Below are 17343 nucleotides of genomic sequence, written 5' to 3' on the forward strand. Positions count from 1 at the left end.
TTCATACAATTTATTATGATTTTAACATTCCTATGCTATTATTAATCTATTTTTGACCTTTCTCCCCACTATAAAACTTATAACCCTAAGCATATACAGGGTGTTTCAAAAAAAGGTAACCCCGTCTCTAGGGTAGGTAAAAAACTGAAAAATAATTGGGGTTTGCTTAGTAAAAAATTTTTGTAACGCCATCCGTTTTCAAGATACAGGGTGTTGAAAAAAAATTACGCATTTTTTACGATTTTGCCGAAACTACTGGCAACATTGTAATGAAATTTTACAACAATATGTTTTGGAAGCTGATACATCCCATGAATTTGTTTTTATATCTGATTCTCATAGAGGGCGCTAGTTACACGGATCGTACTAAGTATTAGTCAATATAACTTTTTTAACAGTATAATTATTAATCAAAATTTCAACTAAACTTAAACATCATTCAATTTTACACCAAAAAGGTACTCTTGGCAAAACTCGATACTGTGTACGGTTTTCGGAATATTTTGATTTGAAAATTATGAAGTAATAATTGATGCTGTTAGTAATGATAAAGTTCTAATAGGTATACCTCTATTTTCTCCAAGTGTGCCATGGAAATCTGACATTTATTGATTGTTATGACGATAAATCAACAATAATTAGAGTTGTTTTTAAACCTTGTTTCAATTTTTCAATTTTCAAAAATGCGTAAATTTTTTTTCTCTTCAACGCCCTGTATCTTGAAAACTGATGGCGTTACAAAAATTTTTTACTAAGCAAACTCCAATTATTTTTCAGTTTTTTACCTACCCTAGAGACGGGGTTACCTTTTTTTGAAACACCCTGTATAGAAAAGGCCCAAGAAGTTGTTTGAGGACAAATTCTCTGGTTCAGACGAAGAATGACGCAACCGTAAAATGCAAAATTTTTAAGAAGAGCAAAAAAACGATTTTTGATATCAAAATCATAAAGTATGATCAAAATTAGCCATTCACCACACCGTGGTCAGGATCTCGAGATTTAAGCGTTTTTTGGGGTGTGCCGCTTGTCTATGAAGTAACATAACTTTTTTCCTATTGTATATTAGGGTGGGTCGTTTTTGTAATTTTTTTTTTAATTTTAAGACGCCTGTAGTTTAAAAAGTTGCTATTGGTAAAATTATCTTGTACAAATTTTTTTTTTATTTTTTTCGTCATTGTTTGAGCCCCCCGCTAGCTCCCCCAAAAAAGAAAAAAAATTAAATCAAAAAATTAATTTGCCTGTACTATGAAATTATGCAATATGTTTCTCTAATTACGTATAAAAAATATTTTTAATTTTTAGATATACTTAGGCCCCCCGCCAGCCCTTAAGGGTAAAAACATCAAGTACTTTTCGACTATTTCACTTAAGAGCAGCTCTTCGCTTATTTTGTAGATTAAAATATACAAAATAAGCGATTATTTTGTAGATTAAAATATACAAAATAACCCAGAACTCACCACGGGGAGGTAGCTGCCATCGAGTTCCATCCCTGCCCACCCATCCACCCACCCATGTGAGCAATTTCTAATTTCCTACTTGATAATCTGATTTGCTATTAAATTTTGGCATGTTGTTTCTAGACGCTATAGTTCTACGTATCCAACCATCCCTATTAGTAAACCCACATACGGCCGAAGATGCCTCAGTCACTAATTTGACACCTCTTTCAACAGCCTGTGTATGGCAGGGTAACTTCCAAAAATTTCCTTCTGGATAGCTACCAGATTTGATAAATTCTTGAATGTCTTCATCAGCCAGATGTTTCGTCATTGGCGGTTCCGACACTGTGCACTCTTGCCAATTTATTAAATCAATATAGGATTCCGCTTCAAAATTGAACTTGGGAATTTCAAATTTTCTAACAGTGTTATTCAGATTTTCTTGTGGTTTCGACCTGCACTTTAATATTCTTTTGTATCCTAATTCTCTTATATGACGACGTGAGTCAAAGATCATCGTTAGTAAAATATTTTCAGGATGGCCATAAAAGCCATTTCGTTGAATCACAGGGTCAACTACAGCTTTTAGTTCGTCACTTAAATATCTCGAATATTCAATTAGCTTCCAAAGATGAAGGGCTCCAAATGTACACACTGGTGCAGTTTTTACTAAAAACCAAACCTTAGCATATACTCGCAGAATGTACTCTGTTAAAATTTTTAAATTAGGCGGCGGATTCTTTACTGCAATATAAGACCTCAAGATACGATTCGCCGTAGTTAGCCATCTTGCATGAGATAACTTGCCAGGAAATTTATTCGCCAAATTATATGGACAGTTTCCGGTAGATATGGCAGTGCAAATCTGGTATAAATATTTTTGATCGCTGCTTAGTTCTTTTAAATCTACCTCAGGTAAATCAACTTTGATTTTTTCGTAGCACACAACAGGTAATCGCTCACAATTTTCAATAAGTTTGCCGATAGAACCCGAGAATGATAACGGCCCTGTCGTATTTCCGTCCAAATATCGAACCAGATGTCGCAGCGGTAATTCGTTTGCATGTAGTTGACCATTGCAAAGGTCGTTTAAGATGTAATTCCATCAAATGTATTACACCACCGTGGGGCCCAGTGTTCACGACAGTACCATCGCAGCCAATAGCAGTCAACTCCCTAATTGACACCTGATTTTCTGTTAAATATTTGAAAATCGTTGCAGCTATGGTCTTTGCAGTACCATTTTCAGGTGTTACGTGCCCTATATAGTCGCTACCTGGTTCCTTCAATAATACTATATGTTCTTCGACAATGGTTTTTCTTGATGACGACTCTCCTTGTTTTTCAACGTGAAGGGTTTGATCTTTGCGACCATCAAAATATAGAGCTTGAAGACTAGCATCATATTTTATTATATTTTTTTGTAAATCAAGTCGTTGCCTTTTTCTTTGTCGATCTAATTTAGATTTGTCTATTACATAAGACTTGTCGTTTTTGGATATCAATCCAATATCTTCAAGAACTGCACTAGCGATCATTGCTCCTTTTCTACTCGATAATCCAGTTCGGTCTATTGCTTTTGCTAGTGCAGGAAATTCGAGGGTTATTTGTGTAGACATTGACGGCTCTGGTTGGAAGTCTGGATCACAGTCTGGTTGGCTTTGCACTGATATATCTGATAGATCCTCTTGTTCAATGTTTGTTTCTGGGACAATACACGAAACGTTTTTTTGATCTTTTTTCTCCGTGATATTACACGAGAGGTCTCTGCTGCTTCTTATATGTTTTGTCTGCAATTTTTTACTTGTTTTGGCATCTACTTGCCCGATAAACATCAATCGTGTAGTTCGTTGGTCATTTAGGAAAGCCTGTTCCATTTTTGGCACTTTGTTCGACTTCATACAAATACACAAGGAAAAATCGGTACATTTACACTTTGAAATATCAAAGAGTTTAGTATTAGCTTCATCACGAAAATTTTGAAGCGTATTTTTTGCAGCATCACTTGTTTTCTTAAGTGACTTTTTAATGTTCATGAATTGTTGATGATATTTTTTTAATAAGGCAATACATTGCTGGTCTGATATAAAAGGCAAACTTGCCTTCGTCCAAATTTGTTGAGTTTTGTTCACAAAAGTCTTAATTATTTCGGTAACTGTTTTATTTTTACCTTCTCCACTGCCGGATACGTCTTTTTGGATATACAGGAAATATCGCATAAGGTCATCATAACACGGGAGCACTGTTTCACACAAAACGGTAGGTTCATCAAATACGGGATCACGAATTGTCTGCCGTGTTAATACTTTACGTCTCTCCGTCATTGTTTTTGAAAGTAAAAGTTCACTAGAGACAATAATGGAACAAATAGTTAATACAACGAATATGAAATATAATACTGTTACAACACAACCGCACAAGACGCTAATCAACAGTGAACTAAAAATAAACAACGCCCGGTCTGGTAAAGACCAGTAAAGTACATAGTTTGGATAGGCGGTGTAGGCGTAGAGTGCTTAGGGGTAATAGGGGTCGTTCTGGAACTCGACAAATTTAGCTGGCGGGGGGTTTAAGGATGTTTAAATTAAATAATTATTTTTTTAGTGCATTTAAAGCTATTTTCAGTCGTTTGAAGCATCAGGCTTCATTGATGTAAGAATTAAATTTTTAGAGGCCCGGTGGGGGGGGGGGGTCAAATATTAAAATAAAAAAAAAAAATTAAATAATTACTATTCATTTTAGACCATTTGGCAACTTTTTTCACTACAGGCTTGAAAAAACTAGAGAACCGACCCACCCTATTGTATATTTTGACTTAAAATTTTCCAAAAAACTTCTTCATGAAATATATTTTATGGTTAAAATTATAAACTACAAAGTTTGTCACTCAACTTTTTTAAGTAAACATGTAACTAACGAAATATGATGACAAAATGTTTAAAAATTAACAACTCCTTTTTTAATGTGTTCAAACATTTTGGACAAATTTCATTGTTATCTACATACCTCAGAGATGACACAGTAAAATTTTCAAAAGGAAATATTTACAGCGACCAAAGATAAAGTAAATTTCAAAAATCATCAAAATTTATTTTTGTATTTTTTGTATAAAATTTGATTCACCACCTCTAGATAAAAATAAACTTAATATTCGGATTCAGCGACCTCGAAAACATAATAATAGACCAAAATTTCTCATTCACCTTAAATTTAATTTTCGTGGTCGGCATAACGGTTGATGCCGCTCGCCTAATGGCGCGTTTACATGTATCCAGTAACTGGCGCCAGTCGCACTGGAACGACAGTGCTGGCATGGTAGTGGCATCATGTAAACGCTTTTTTGTTCCAGTCCGTCGCTGTCTGCCAGCGCTGTCTCGAATAGAAAGGTGCTCTATTTTTCATGCCACTGGCATTCCAGTGAGACTGGCGCCAGTTACTGGATACGTGTAAACGTTACTTTATAATATGGATAGAAAAATATTATTTTTACTGTATTCCTATGAGAATTCGAGAATCTGGTCAAGTTTGGAGCGCTGTAAAACCTAGATAATAAATAAAATTAAACAACTTTTTAGTGGAAGTTGTTCGCTAAAAAACCCTCTACAAAATTGCTAAAATGTTATTTTATTTTAAAATAAACTGAGAAAAAGTTATAACCTCCAAAAGGAAACTTGTTAAAATTTTTTTACATATTTTTCTTTATATCTTTTTTGTTGATCACTTGAGAATAAAAAGTAATAGAAACAAAATTGTAGAAAATTTAATTTGACACATTTTATGTTGACTTAGATTTTCTGTAGTGTTGGTAGTTTACGAGATATAGCGCGAAACCCCTTTGCACCCCATTTCCAAGATGGCGGCCGGGGGACAAGGGTGGCGACCCCAAAAACTTGAACTTAAGCTTCTACTGAACCCCCCTACACATTAAAACAATAAAATTGACTCCTCTAAGAAATGCAACTCTAAATGTAACATTTCAATGGACTAACATTACAATTAATTATTTATATGGGAAATAAGCCACAATTAAAATGAAAAAAATAATTTTATTAACGTTTCGACGCCCAAATCGGGTGCCGTTGTCAAAATACAAAATATTACTAAAATAAACTAAAGTGTTGTTGCTAAGCAAAAAAATTCTTCTAATAATTTATTTAATCTCACTCATTTATATTGGCAATTCAGACATATATTATACATTTTAAAGTAGAAGACTTTAAAATGATATTGCCAATATTTATGAGTTGCGTTCCTGGGACGACTTACTGAAAGATAGTTCATTCGATTACATGAAATTAACCCCAGCTCAAGAATATCCGTCATAAAAAATTATAGCATGTGATATGTCTTTAAAAAGACAACCAAATGCAACAACAGTAAAATTCTCGCGTTAGAGACTTCATAGTAAATCACAAGGGAAAACCAGGAAAAACCTGTGATACTATCCCGACATCGTAAGTATTTGGTCTTACATTAATTTACTCTCAAAAAATAATACCAAATTCTGACTTGTAACATGTTTAAATTATAAATAATATTAATAATACTAGATATATAAGTAACACTAAAATATAAAATATGTACTAGCTCGATATTATTGACTTACTAATTTTGGTATTTTCTTTCTATCGACTTCCTCTTTCAGTATGGGTAACCACATCCTACTGCATTCTACCGAGGAATTTGCGACGCAATTGGTTTCATTTAGCATAATTAGAGCCGCTTCTTTGATTTTTCTCTTTTTACTATCTGATTCTTTCAGGACTATACTTGAATCTCTCCATTGAACTCTATGTTCATTATCCCATGCGTGTTGACATATTTGAGATCTCTCAAATTCTCTATTTTTAATATAAGATTGATGTTCACTTATTCTAACGTCTAATGGTCTTGATGTCTCACCTAAATAAAATTGTTCGCATTCACAAGGTATTTTATAAATGCAATTCTTTGTTCTTTCTTGATCATTGTTAGGTTTAGTTTTAGATAGAATAGATCTCAAAGTGTTTGTTGTTTTGAATGTTGTTGAAATGTTGAATTTATTTCCTATTGTTTTAAGTTTCTCGGATAGTCCTTTTATATATGGTATTGATATTTTCCTCGTATTATTTCTGGTGAATGTTGTAGGATCCCGTTCTAAGTTGTTCTGTTCCATTCGATCCAATCTTGATAATTCCTTATTTATAAACGATAAAGGATAATCATTTTTTAATAAAACAGATGTTAACAATTGTTTTTCTGCTAAAAAAGAATTTTCGTTAGAACAAGTAATTTTGGCTCTATCATATAAGGATTTAATGATTCCCTTTTTAACGTTGATGTTGTGATTTGACTTGTAATTGAGATATCTGTTGGTGTGTGTTGGTTTTCTATACACTTGAGTCTCATATCCAATATCCTTCTTTGAGATCAAAATATCTAACAATGATCAAGAAAGAACAAAGAATTGCATTTATAAAATACCTTGTGAATGCGAACAATTTTATTTAGGTGAGACATCAAGACCATTAGACGTTAGAATAAGTGAACATCAATCTTATATTAAAAATAGAGAATTTGAGAGATCTCAAATATGTCAACACGCATGGGATAATGAACATAGAGTTCAATGGAGAGATTCAAGTATAGTCCTGAAAGAATCAGATAGTAAAAAGAGAAAAATCAAAGAAGCGGCTCTAATTATGCTAAATGAAACCAATTGCGTCGCAAATTCCTCGGTAGAATGCAGTAGGATGTGGTTACCCATACTGAAAGAGGAAGTCAATAGAAAGAAAATACCAAAATTAGTAAGTCAATAATATCGAGCTAGTACATATTTTATATTTTAGTGTTACTTATATATCTAGTATTATTAATATTATTTATAATTTAAACATGTTACAAGTCAGAATTTGGTATTATTTTTTGAGAGTAAATTAATGTAAGACCAAATACTTACGATGTCGGGATAGTATCACAGGTTTTTCCTGGTTTTCCCTTGTGATTTACTATGAAGTCTCTAACGCGAGAATTTTACTGTCGTTGCATTTGGTTGTCTTTTTAAAGACATATCACATGCTATAATTTTTTATGACGGATATTCTTGAGCTGGGGTTAATTTCATGTAATCGAATGAACTATCTTTCAGTAAGTCGTCCCAGGAACGCAACTCATAAATATTGGCAATATCATTTTAAAGTCTTCTACTTTAAAATGTATAATATATGTCTGAATTGCCAATATAAATGAGTGAGATTAAATAAATTATTAGAAGAATTTTTTTGCTTAGCAACAACACTTTAGTTTATTTTAGTAATATTTTGTATTTTGACAACGGCACCCGATTTGGGCGTCGAAACGTTAATAAAATTATTTTTTTCATTTTAATTGTGGCTTATTTCCCATATAAATAATTAATCATAAAAATGCCACAAGGAAATAGCTTCAGAACAACACTAACATTACAGTAATGAAATTAAAAATATAAAACACAAATGAAAGATCTGTATTATCGTATGGCTGTGAAACGTGGAACATATTATTATCAACCCTATTAATACACCAACAAGTTTTAATCAAAAGAATGTTACGAAAACTTCTTCATATATTTTGGCCTAACTGCTTTCTAAAGCTTGCAAAACAAACGAACGATGAATTAGAAAAATACTAAATGGATTCTAAAATTCCATCCCTCTACCTGTCTATCCAACTCGGTAAAAAATCTAATAAATGTCGATTTCCTGTATTCACATAGGTGTAAAACTAATAGAAAATAAAATAAAAGATTCAGAAAGATATTTCAGTTCGTTTCAGAAATGACAGCATCCTCTTACATACATTTCACTATCTTTGGGGATCATCAGAGAGGGTCTGTACTGTACTCTGAACATTACTTAAAACAGTTTGAAGGTTTAGTTCGGAAGAACTAAAGATTTCTACTGGAACCAAGCTCTGGCAAACAAACCAAATTCGTGATTTCTAAAACTTGAAAAGAAAACGAACGATAAATTAGAAGAAGACTAGGGGGAACCAAAAATTGCATTCCACTACCTATTTACCTAGGTAAAAATTCCAACCAACTTTGGTTCCCTTTACTCAGAGAGGAGTAAAACTAATAGAAAATAAAATGAAATATAGCTTATATTTTAATTAGTTTCAGAGGTGACCTACATCCTCTTGCGTACGTAATTCGTTAGAATTTTTCCTGTATGAAGAATTTTACCTAGACAGGTAGTGGAATGCAATTTTAGATTCACCTCGTCTTCCTCTAATTCATTGCTCTCTTGTTTTGCAAGTTTTAGAAATCACGAATTTGGGTTATTTACCAAACCTTGGTAAACCAAGTAAAAGTCTTTAGGTCTTCGGATCTAAAACATCGAACTGTTTTAAGTAGATGTCGCTATAACGTCTGTAAGCGAATTATTTGTATAATTCTGCATTGGGAGACAACTCGTTTTCTTTTCGGTTTAGAGTAGACAATAGAACCTCTCTGATCATCCCTAAAGAGGGTAAAACTTACCTAAGAGGATACTGGTCACCCCTGAAACGAATTGAAATATAAGCTGTCCTTAATTTTATTTAATTTTAAAATACAAATTATATACAAGGCGTAGGTACGATTAAAAAATGTTTTTACGTTATTTTGGAATAATTATATACTTATGATATTAAAGATTTACTTTTCCAAAAAAAAAACAGTCTGGTGTTACTTTGCAGAGAGTTTTTGTATTACCGGTAGAAATTTACCTACCTTGGAAAATACAGCCTTACAATTTCATCTTCTTCGCCTTGCATCAGATATGTACAACTCGTGTGAGGTGGATACCAATGAGCAACAGAAAGAAATATTCCTTCTGAATCTCCTGAAGCCCTAAGGCTTTCTGAAGACAGCAACCAGTCGCATGTGCCATTCCTACTTCCTGCCGTGTCCACATGACCAGGCCAATTTCCAACATTAAAGTGGAAACCCGTGTTTAGTAGAGGACCTGCAAAATATTTATTCATTAAAAAACTAATGTTATTAATTAAAATTGTTCAATTTGTACGTGCGACAAATAGTGTTATATTTTTAGCTGTATGATTACAATAACTTTCTTCCTCAATTTTAAACTATTCCTTAATCCAACCCTTAGTAATATTCACCCCACTCTCTTCTTAAGTACAAACATTTTGATTAGACAATGAAAAACGAAAGTTCTCCCTCTTTGCTGATGTCCCTCGATGTGTACGGTGTCTCTCTTACCCCAGGCTGTGGGTGAAAAAACGTGATATAATTCAGGAATTTTTGAAACCTATCAGGTGTTGTAAAGGACGATGCCAGGAATAACTTCTACTAAAATGTGACCAAAAATATTGTGAGCTTTTTTTTAATTGCGATTTTCATTTGTTAAATTTGCAATTTTTAATGATTTTTAATTTTGCAGCTTAGGATATTCCAAACTATTGGAAAAGTACAGTTACTTGGGTCATGAAATTAGAATTGGCAGAGATAACCAAACATGCGAAATAAAAAGAAGATTAACTCTTGCTTGGGCAGCCTACGGAGCTCTGAGAGACATATTTAGGAGCAGTATACCGATCGGTTTAAAAAGACAAGTGTTTGACCAATGTGTGCTACCGGTAATGACATATGGAGCAGAGACACTGACTCTAACCAAGGCAACAGCGTCGAAAATGGGGGTTGCTCAAAGGCGTATGGAAAGATCCATGCTGGGCGTAACTCTACGGGATAAAATAAGAAATGAAGATCTCAGACAAACAACCGGTATCGCAGATGTTGTAGAACGTATCACCAGGCTCAAATGGAACTGGGCAGGACACGTCGCCAGGCTGAAAGATTCAAGATGGGCACGAAAGTTGATGGAGTGGAGACCAAGAGAAGATAAACGAAGTAGAGGAAGGCCGCCTACACGATGGACAGATGATATCAGGCGGATTAGTAAAAACTGGCAAAAATCAGCACAAAACCGTGAAGTGTGGAAACAATTGAGGGAGACCTATGTCCAGCAGTGGACGTGAATTGGTTGGATGATGATGATGATGAGCTTAGGATATTGATTTTAGAGAAAAACTTTTTAATGGAAAATTGTAGTAAATAAAAAAACCTACAATTTCAGCTATGGTAAGTTTAATTTCGTTTATTGATTATTGCAAAACGGCCTGCGAAAGGTCCAAAATGGCCGTTTTTTACAATTGCATTATTTATTGTACAAATCATTTTTATATTTTTTAAAGCTTTGAAATGAAGATCTTTCAATTCCAAACATAAAAAAAATTGTAAAGCCAGATTAACTAATTTGTTGCTTAGATATTATAAATTGTTGATCCCAAGAGGTCAAATGTCGAAGGCTAAAACTTAAAAAAAAATCGTAGAGAGTTGGTGAAGCATCCAATCTCCTTCTAAAGAGTTATATTTTCATATCCTGATGTAAATAAATGCGTAAAACATTTTTAAACCTCTAATTTTTGGGTTTGAAAATAAGGGGGCAAATTTCGATATAAACATTTAGAGCTGAAGCGGCCCTGTACATCCTATGAGTTTTTAACTTACAGATTATTTTTGCTGAAGATGAAATGAAGATTAATAAAAAAATAAAAAAATTTTACTACTAACTGAAGCCGAGATAATTTTTGGGTTTGAAAATAAGGAGGCAAATTTCGTTATAAACATTTAGAGCTAAAGCGGCCCTGTACATCCTATGAGTTTCTAACTTACAGATTAAAGTTGCTGAAGACGAAACGAAGATTTATAAAAAAATAAAAATTTTGTACAACCAACTGAAGCCGAGATAATTGTTTTTTTTTTCTTAAATCGTAGTGCCTTTATTTATAACAATTAAGAAATTATTTTACAGTCATTGACTAAAGAAAGACTTATATTATCTTAAAATAAAAATTATTATAAAATATTATTACATTTAATTATAAAAAATTATTTTAAAAGTTGGTGCTTTTGCGAGCGGCCGAATTTTGCAAATCGCCCGGCTCGCTTCAAATCCGCGCGCTCCGAAAATTTTAACGTAACTTATAAGGTAATAATATGAGGTACAATAATATTACCATTATAATATACAGTCTGTTTACCACTCTATTTGTTTGTCTTGATAAACTTTTATATGTGAAATCTCATTTCTGAAGAAATAATATTACAAAAACGATACATAACTATATATGAAATATATATGTTCGCCAACATCACAAACGGATAGTCACTACAAGAAGAAAAACTTTTATATTGTATAATAAGAAGTAACATTATTATTATTATTATACTTACATAACCATGAGAAAATTAAAAATATAGTTATATGTTTCATATATTATTTTATGTATCATTTTTGTAATATTATTTCTTAAGAAATGAGATTTCACATATAAAAGTTTATCATGAAAAACAAATACAGTGGTAAACAGACTGTATATTATAATGGTAATATTATTAAATTGTTTTCGGTCAAAATTTAATACAAGTTACGTAAAAATTTTCCGATTTGAAGCGAGCCGGGCGATTTGAAAAAATTCGGCCGCTCGCAACAGCACCGATTTTAAAAATAATTTTTAAAAATTAAATGTAATCATATTTTATAATAATTTCTATTTTAAGATAATATAAGTCTTTCTTTAGTCAATGACTGTAAAATAATTTCTTAATTGTTATTAATAAAGGCACTACTTATAAAAAAAACTTATCTCGGCTTCAGTTGGTTGTAGAAAATTTTTATTTTTTTATGAATCTTCGTTTCGTCTTCAGCAACTTTAACCTGTAAGTTAGAAACTCATAGGATGTAAAGGGCCGCTTCAGCTCTAAATGTTTGTAACGAAATTTGCCTCCTTATTTTCAAACCCAAAAATGATCTCGGCTTCAGTTGGTCGTAGAAATTTTTTATTTTTTATTAATCTTCGCTTCGTCTTCAGGAACAATAATCTGTAAGTTAAAAATTCATAGGATGTACAGGGCCGCTTCAGCTCTAAATGTTTATAACGAAATTGCCCCCTTATTTTCGAACCCAAAAATTTGAGGTTTAAAAATGTTTTACGCATATATTTACATCAGAATATGAAAATATAACTCTTTAGAAGCAGATTGGATGTTTCACCAACTCTCTACGATTTCTTTTCAAAAAGTTATAGCCTTCGACATTTGACCTCTTGGGATAAACAATTTATATTATCTAAGCAACAAATTCGTTAATCTGGCTTTTCAACTTTTTTTATGTTTGGAATTGAAAGATCTTCATTCTAAAACTTTAAAAAATATAAAAAAATGATTTGTACAATAAATAATGCAATTGTAAAAACGGCCATTTTGGACCTTTCGCAGGCTGTTTTGCAATAACCAATGAACGAAATTAAACTTACCACAGCTCAAATTGTAGGTTTTTTAATTTGCTACAACTTTCTATTAAAAAAAGTTTTTCTCTAAAATCAATATCCTAAGCTGCAAAATTAAAAATCCTTAAAAATTGCAAATTTAACAAATGAAAATCGCAATATAAAAAAAGCGCACAATATTTTTGGTTACATTTTAGTAGAAGTTATTCCTGGCATCGTCCTTTACAACACCTGATAGGTCTCAAAAATTCCTGAATTATATCCTGAAATCGACCTATTTTTCACCCACAGCCTGGGGTATCTCTGTAAAAACATTACCGCAATTATCTTTCTTCAATAGTTAATATGTGAAAATACCACGAACCTCTCTCTAGGTTCAACTATCGCTCAATAAATGTTTTTCTCTTTGTGAACTAATGTAAAATGCAAACAGTGACCTGTACACGTGTATCCACGAAAGACAGACGACAGACAATATATCTCCGTTTTAGCCGTGTGTGAAACCAGCATATGTGACGTTGATCGATGCGCGAGAAACAGTGACTTTGTCTTTCACAAGATTTTTTATAAACTTAATTAGATATTGTTTTTACAACATAATCACTTTTTTAATTTTCCTGGAACCAGCAACCTAATACTATCCACATAACTCTGAAATTAAATTAATAATTTCACGCATTAGACCAGGGCGCATCTGTAAAAATATTAGTACGTTTGGACGTTGAGAGGTGACTCAATTTTTTTTGCAGAAATTCCTTGAAAATAACTCAAATAATAATATTTGAGTTATCCTCCCTGTCAAAAAGGTCCGGAACGTTGTTTAAATAATCAAAATGTTAAAAAATTAAGGAAAAATTCGATTTTTTTTTCTTCGTTTTTTGATTATAACTTTAAAAGTGTTCATTTTCTAGAAAAGTTGTACTGACATAAAAGTTGCGTAATTAAATTTACTACAATATAGAATTGGTTAAAAATTTAAAAAATAGTCATCCTTGTTGCAAAATAGCAATAATTGCGAAAAAACCATACAAAGACAAGTATTCGCATTTTACGTTTTTCAACCATTTATGCTATACTTAGGACCTTCATGTTTTACCCAGAAAAACTTTATGATCTAGTAAAATGACACTGTAAATTTCGTTAAGATCGGTTCAATAGATTTTGCAAAATAAATTTTGCAATCGAGCTTTCGCAAAAAAAATTCATTTTTTCAAAATGTTAAAGGACTGAAAATGAAGCAGATAGCAAGTTGAATTTTTTTTTGCTTATACAAGTGTACTGTACCTTTCATTTGCAATTTACAAAACTAAAATCAAATAACTACCACGGCGTCATGAATTTTTTTAAATAAACATATATTATTGGTGCTACGCGCAGGATAGCTGATAGTTTGCTCTTATTGGGCATTCGAATGGCCTTTGATAATGATTGATACATTATAATTTTTATTAAATTTCGATATAAATAAATAAATTTGTTTATTGCAAAATAAAAACTCATCCTCTATCCTTTGAAATAACACTTTTTTTAGCAAAAACTTTCTTTGTTCATATATTTTAACTTGGAGAATAAAAGTTTATTATTTTTAAACATATGCAATTGTTTAAACAATATTTCACAAACAATAATAAAATTAGTTTGATTTTTGTGGAATTAAAATATTAAAATACAACAAAATATAGAGTAAGAAAATAATATATTAGATAAAGATTGGAAGAAATTTTGGTGGAAATCAACTTGTGTGAATCGAACACCGCTGTCCTGCGCGTAGCACCAAAAATTAATGTTTATTTAAAAAATTTCCTGACGCGTGGTAATTAATCGATTTTAATTTTGCAAATTGCAAATGAAAGGTACAGTACACTTCTATAAGTAAAAAAAATTGAACTTGCTATCTGCTTTATTTTCAGACCTGCAATATTTAAAAAAAATGAATTTTTTTTTGCGAAATCTGGATTGCAAAATTTATTTTGCAAAATGTATTAAGCCGATCTTAATGAAATTTACACTGTTATTTGAGTATATCATAAAGTTTTTCTGGGTAAAATATGAAGGTCCTAAGTATAGCAAAAATGGTTAAAAAACGTAAAATGCGAATACTTGTGTTTGTATGGTTTTTTCGCAATTATTGCTATTTTGCAACAAGGGTGACTATTTTTAAAATTTTTCACAAATTTTATAGTGTAGGAAATTTAATTACGCAACTTTTATGTTAGCACAACTTTTCTCATAAATGAATAGTTTTAAAGTTATAATCAAAAAACCAATAAAAAATCGAATTTTTCCTTCATATTTTGACATTTTTATTACTTAAACAATGTTCCGAACCATTTTGAGTAAGAGGATAACTTAAATATTATTATTTGAGTTATTTTCAAGCAATTTCGGCAAAAAAATTTGAGTCATCTCTCAACGTCCATCTCAAAACAGATGCGCCCTGGACTACATATACATGCCTCAATTGTAAAACAATCAAGAACTTTTTTTGGAGAATCTAATGAACACCGCACTCAAGCATAGTACAAAAGTGTTAATAAACAGGATCAACAAATCGATTGTACTATAAGACAAAAAATACGGATTCAGATACAGAACAAAGGCCTTTTATTGCATCCAAGTCCTACGTCTATTATACAGATCAATATAAAAACCATCGAAAACATCTACTCCTATAATCGAATGCTAGTAAAGACAAATAAAATACTAACGCAGCCAACAAACACTGCTAGAGGCAACAGAGATGAGAATACTCTAAAGCTAAAGAATATTTGGGAAAGCCCTACAGGAAAGAGAAAAAAGCGAAAACATAAGTAGTGTGCATAATGTAGAAGTCAAATACATGAGTAACAAGACGGAAACAGGTGTAGAACGAATACAAGGTGTAGAACGAATACAGTAGCAGAATGGTAGAAGACAGAATAGTAAGAATAGCACGATACAAATCAGTAAACGGTCGAAAAGGTGTTGGATGGCCAAGGAAGAGATTGTGTGATACCGAAGAAAAACAAGCCTTGGGAGCCTATAAGTAAGAAGAGAAAAGAAGAATAAGTATATTTTTTTTGGATAATCTCTTGAAGATTATAGGTCTGGATCCCGCGTATGAAAAAAAAAGTTGATTAATAGCAAGCTGAAAATTTGTTAATAGCTTAAGGGTGTCTAGTCGGACGAACTTTGATATATGGGAACACTGAAATAGGGGAAGTTTTAATTGCGGAACAGGTTAAAAATTTGGAACGGTCAGACCACTAAAACGTCACATGTATTTTGTCCGACAGAACTTCCAATTGACTTGGTACCCTTTCATTAAACTCTCATGCAAAAATCAGACTTCTTTTTATCACCTGTCATAATTCCTGTCCTTTGACATGATCTACGTGTTTCGCTCATTAAAATGCCCATTTGGTTATAAATAGCAGTCTGATTTTTGCATTAGAGTTTAACGAAAGGGTAACAAATCAATTGGAAGTTCTGTCGGACAAAATACATGTGACGTTTTCGTGGTATGACCGTTCCAAATTTTTAACCTGTTCCACAATTAAAACTTCCACTGTTCCAATGTTCCCATATATCAAAGTTTGTCCGATTAGACACCCTTAAGCTATTAACAAATTTTCAGCTTGCTATTAATCAACTTTTTTTTATGCGCCGGATCCAGACCTATTAGGTACCACAAATTGCGAAATATTTATTTCTTTATTCTCAATTAATTATCTAACAAAAAGTAAAAGTTTCATATTTTTGTGACATTTACAATTTTGGTGAGAGGGCTTCTGACAGTTGAAATTTTGGCGAATTCCCAATAGAATTTTTTGAAGTTCAAGCAAAAGTAACTCGATCTCGCTCGGAAAGTTACGTATTACTGGTTGCATAACGATCAGGCGTTAAATTTTTGGTATTGTTCTGAAGCTATTTTCTTGTGGCATCTTATGCAATTTACTATTTTAGTTGGGAATAAGCCACAATTTAAGATTGAAATTAAATTTACTTGAAGTTTCGTCTTCCACTTCGAAAATCGTTATTCTCAAATAAATGTATTCTCAATCAAAAAATTGTGGCTTATTAACTAAAATAATATAAATTGATTTCATAGGGCTTTTCATTCACAGTCATTTGTTTCGAACTTCTGTCATTATGTCGTATAATCCGTGTATATTAATATTATACACAGATTATACAAAATGATAGAAGCTCGAAACAAATGACAATCGATGAAAAGCCCCATTGATTTGGTACAATAGCACAGACAAGAGAAGAATCATTTTTTTCTACGACACTACTTACTATGTTAAAAACGAAATATTCTTATAAAAATAATATAACATTATTGTCCTATTTTAAGTGATTTGTATTCTGGTATCATTTTTTACCTGTTGATATAAGATGACTTCCCAAGCTGATACCACTTGACATTCAAAATAAATTTAAATAAGTAGAAAATGCTAGAATGTTGTCCTTTCAAATTGTGACCATTAGTTTGTACATCCGTTTGAGCAGCTCCTCTTACGCATTGAGGATCAGATCGTTGTTAATTTCATCTGATATCGGAGTTTTGTTATCTGAATTCTAGATAGGTAGTTGCGTCTTCCTCTGC

At 32.1% G+C, this 17343-nt stretch overlaps 1 protein-coding gene across 1 annotated transcript in view; it reads right to left on the bottom strand.

The window, feature by feature from the left end:
* LOC114326826 (uncharacterized) overlaps window positions 1–17343 on the bottom strand; it is a 149961-nt gene that overhangs the window by 37279 nt on the left and 95339 nt on the right. Inside the window, exon 4 of the mRNA XM_028275277.2 lies at window positions 9172–9406. Coding sequence (XP_028131078.2) covers window positions 9172–9406 — 235 coding nt within the window. The remainder of the gene's footprint in view (window positions 1–9171; window positions 9407–17343) is intronic.

Source organism: Diabrotica virgifera, chromosome 3 (genome assembly GCF_917563875.1).
Source record: "Diabrotica virgifera virgifera chromosome 3, PGI_DIABVI_V3a".
Lineage (NCBI taxonomy): Eukaryota > Metazoa > Arthropoda > Insecta > Coleoptera > Chrysomelidae > Diabrotica > Diabrotica virgifera.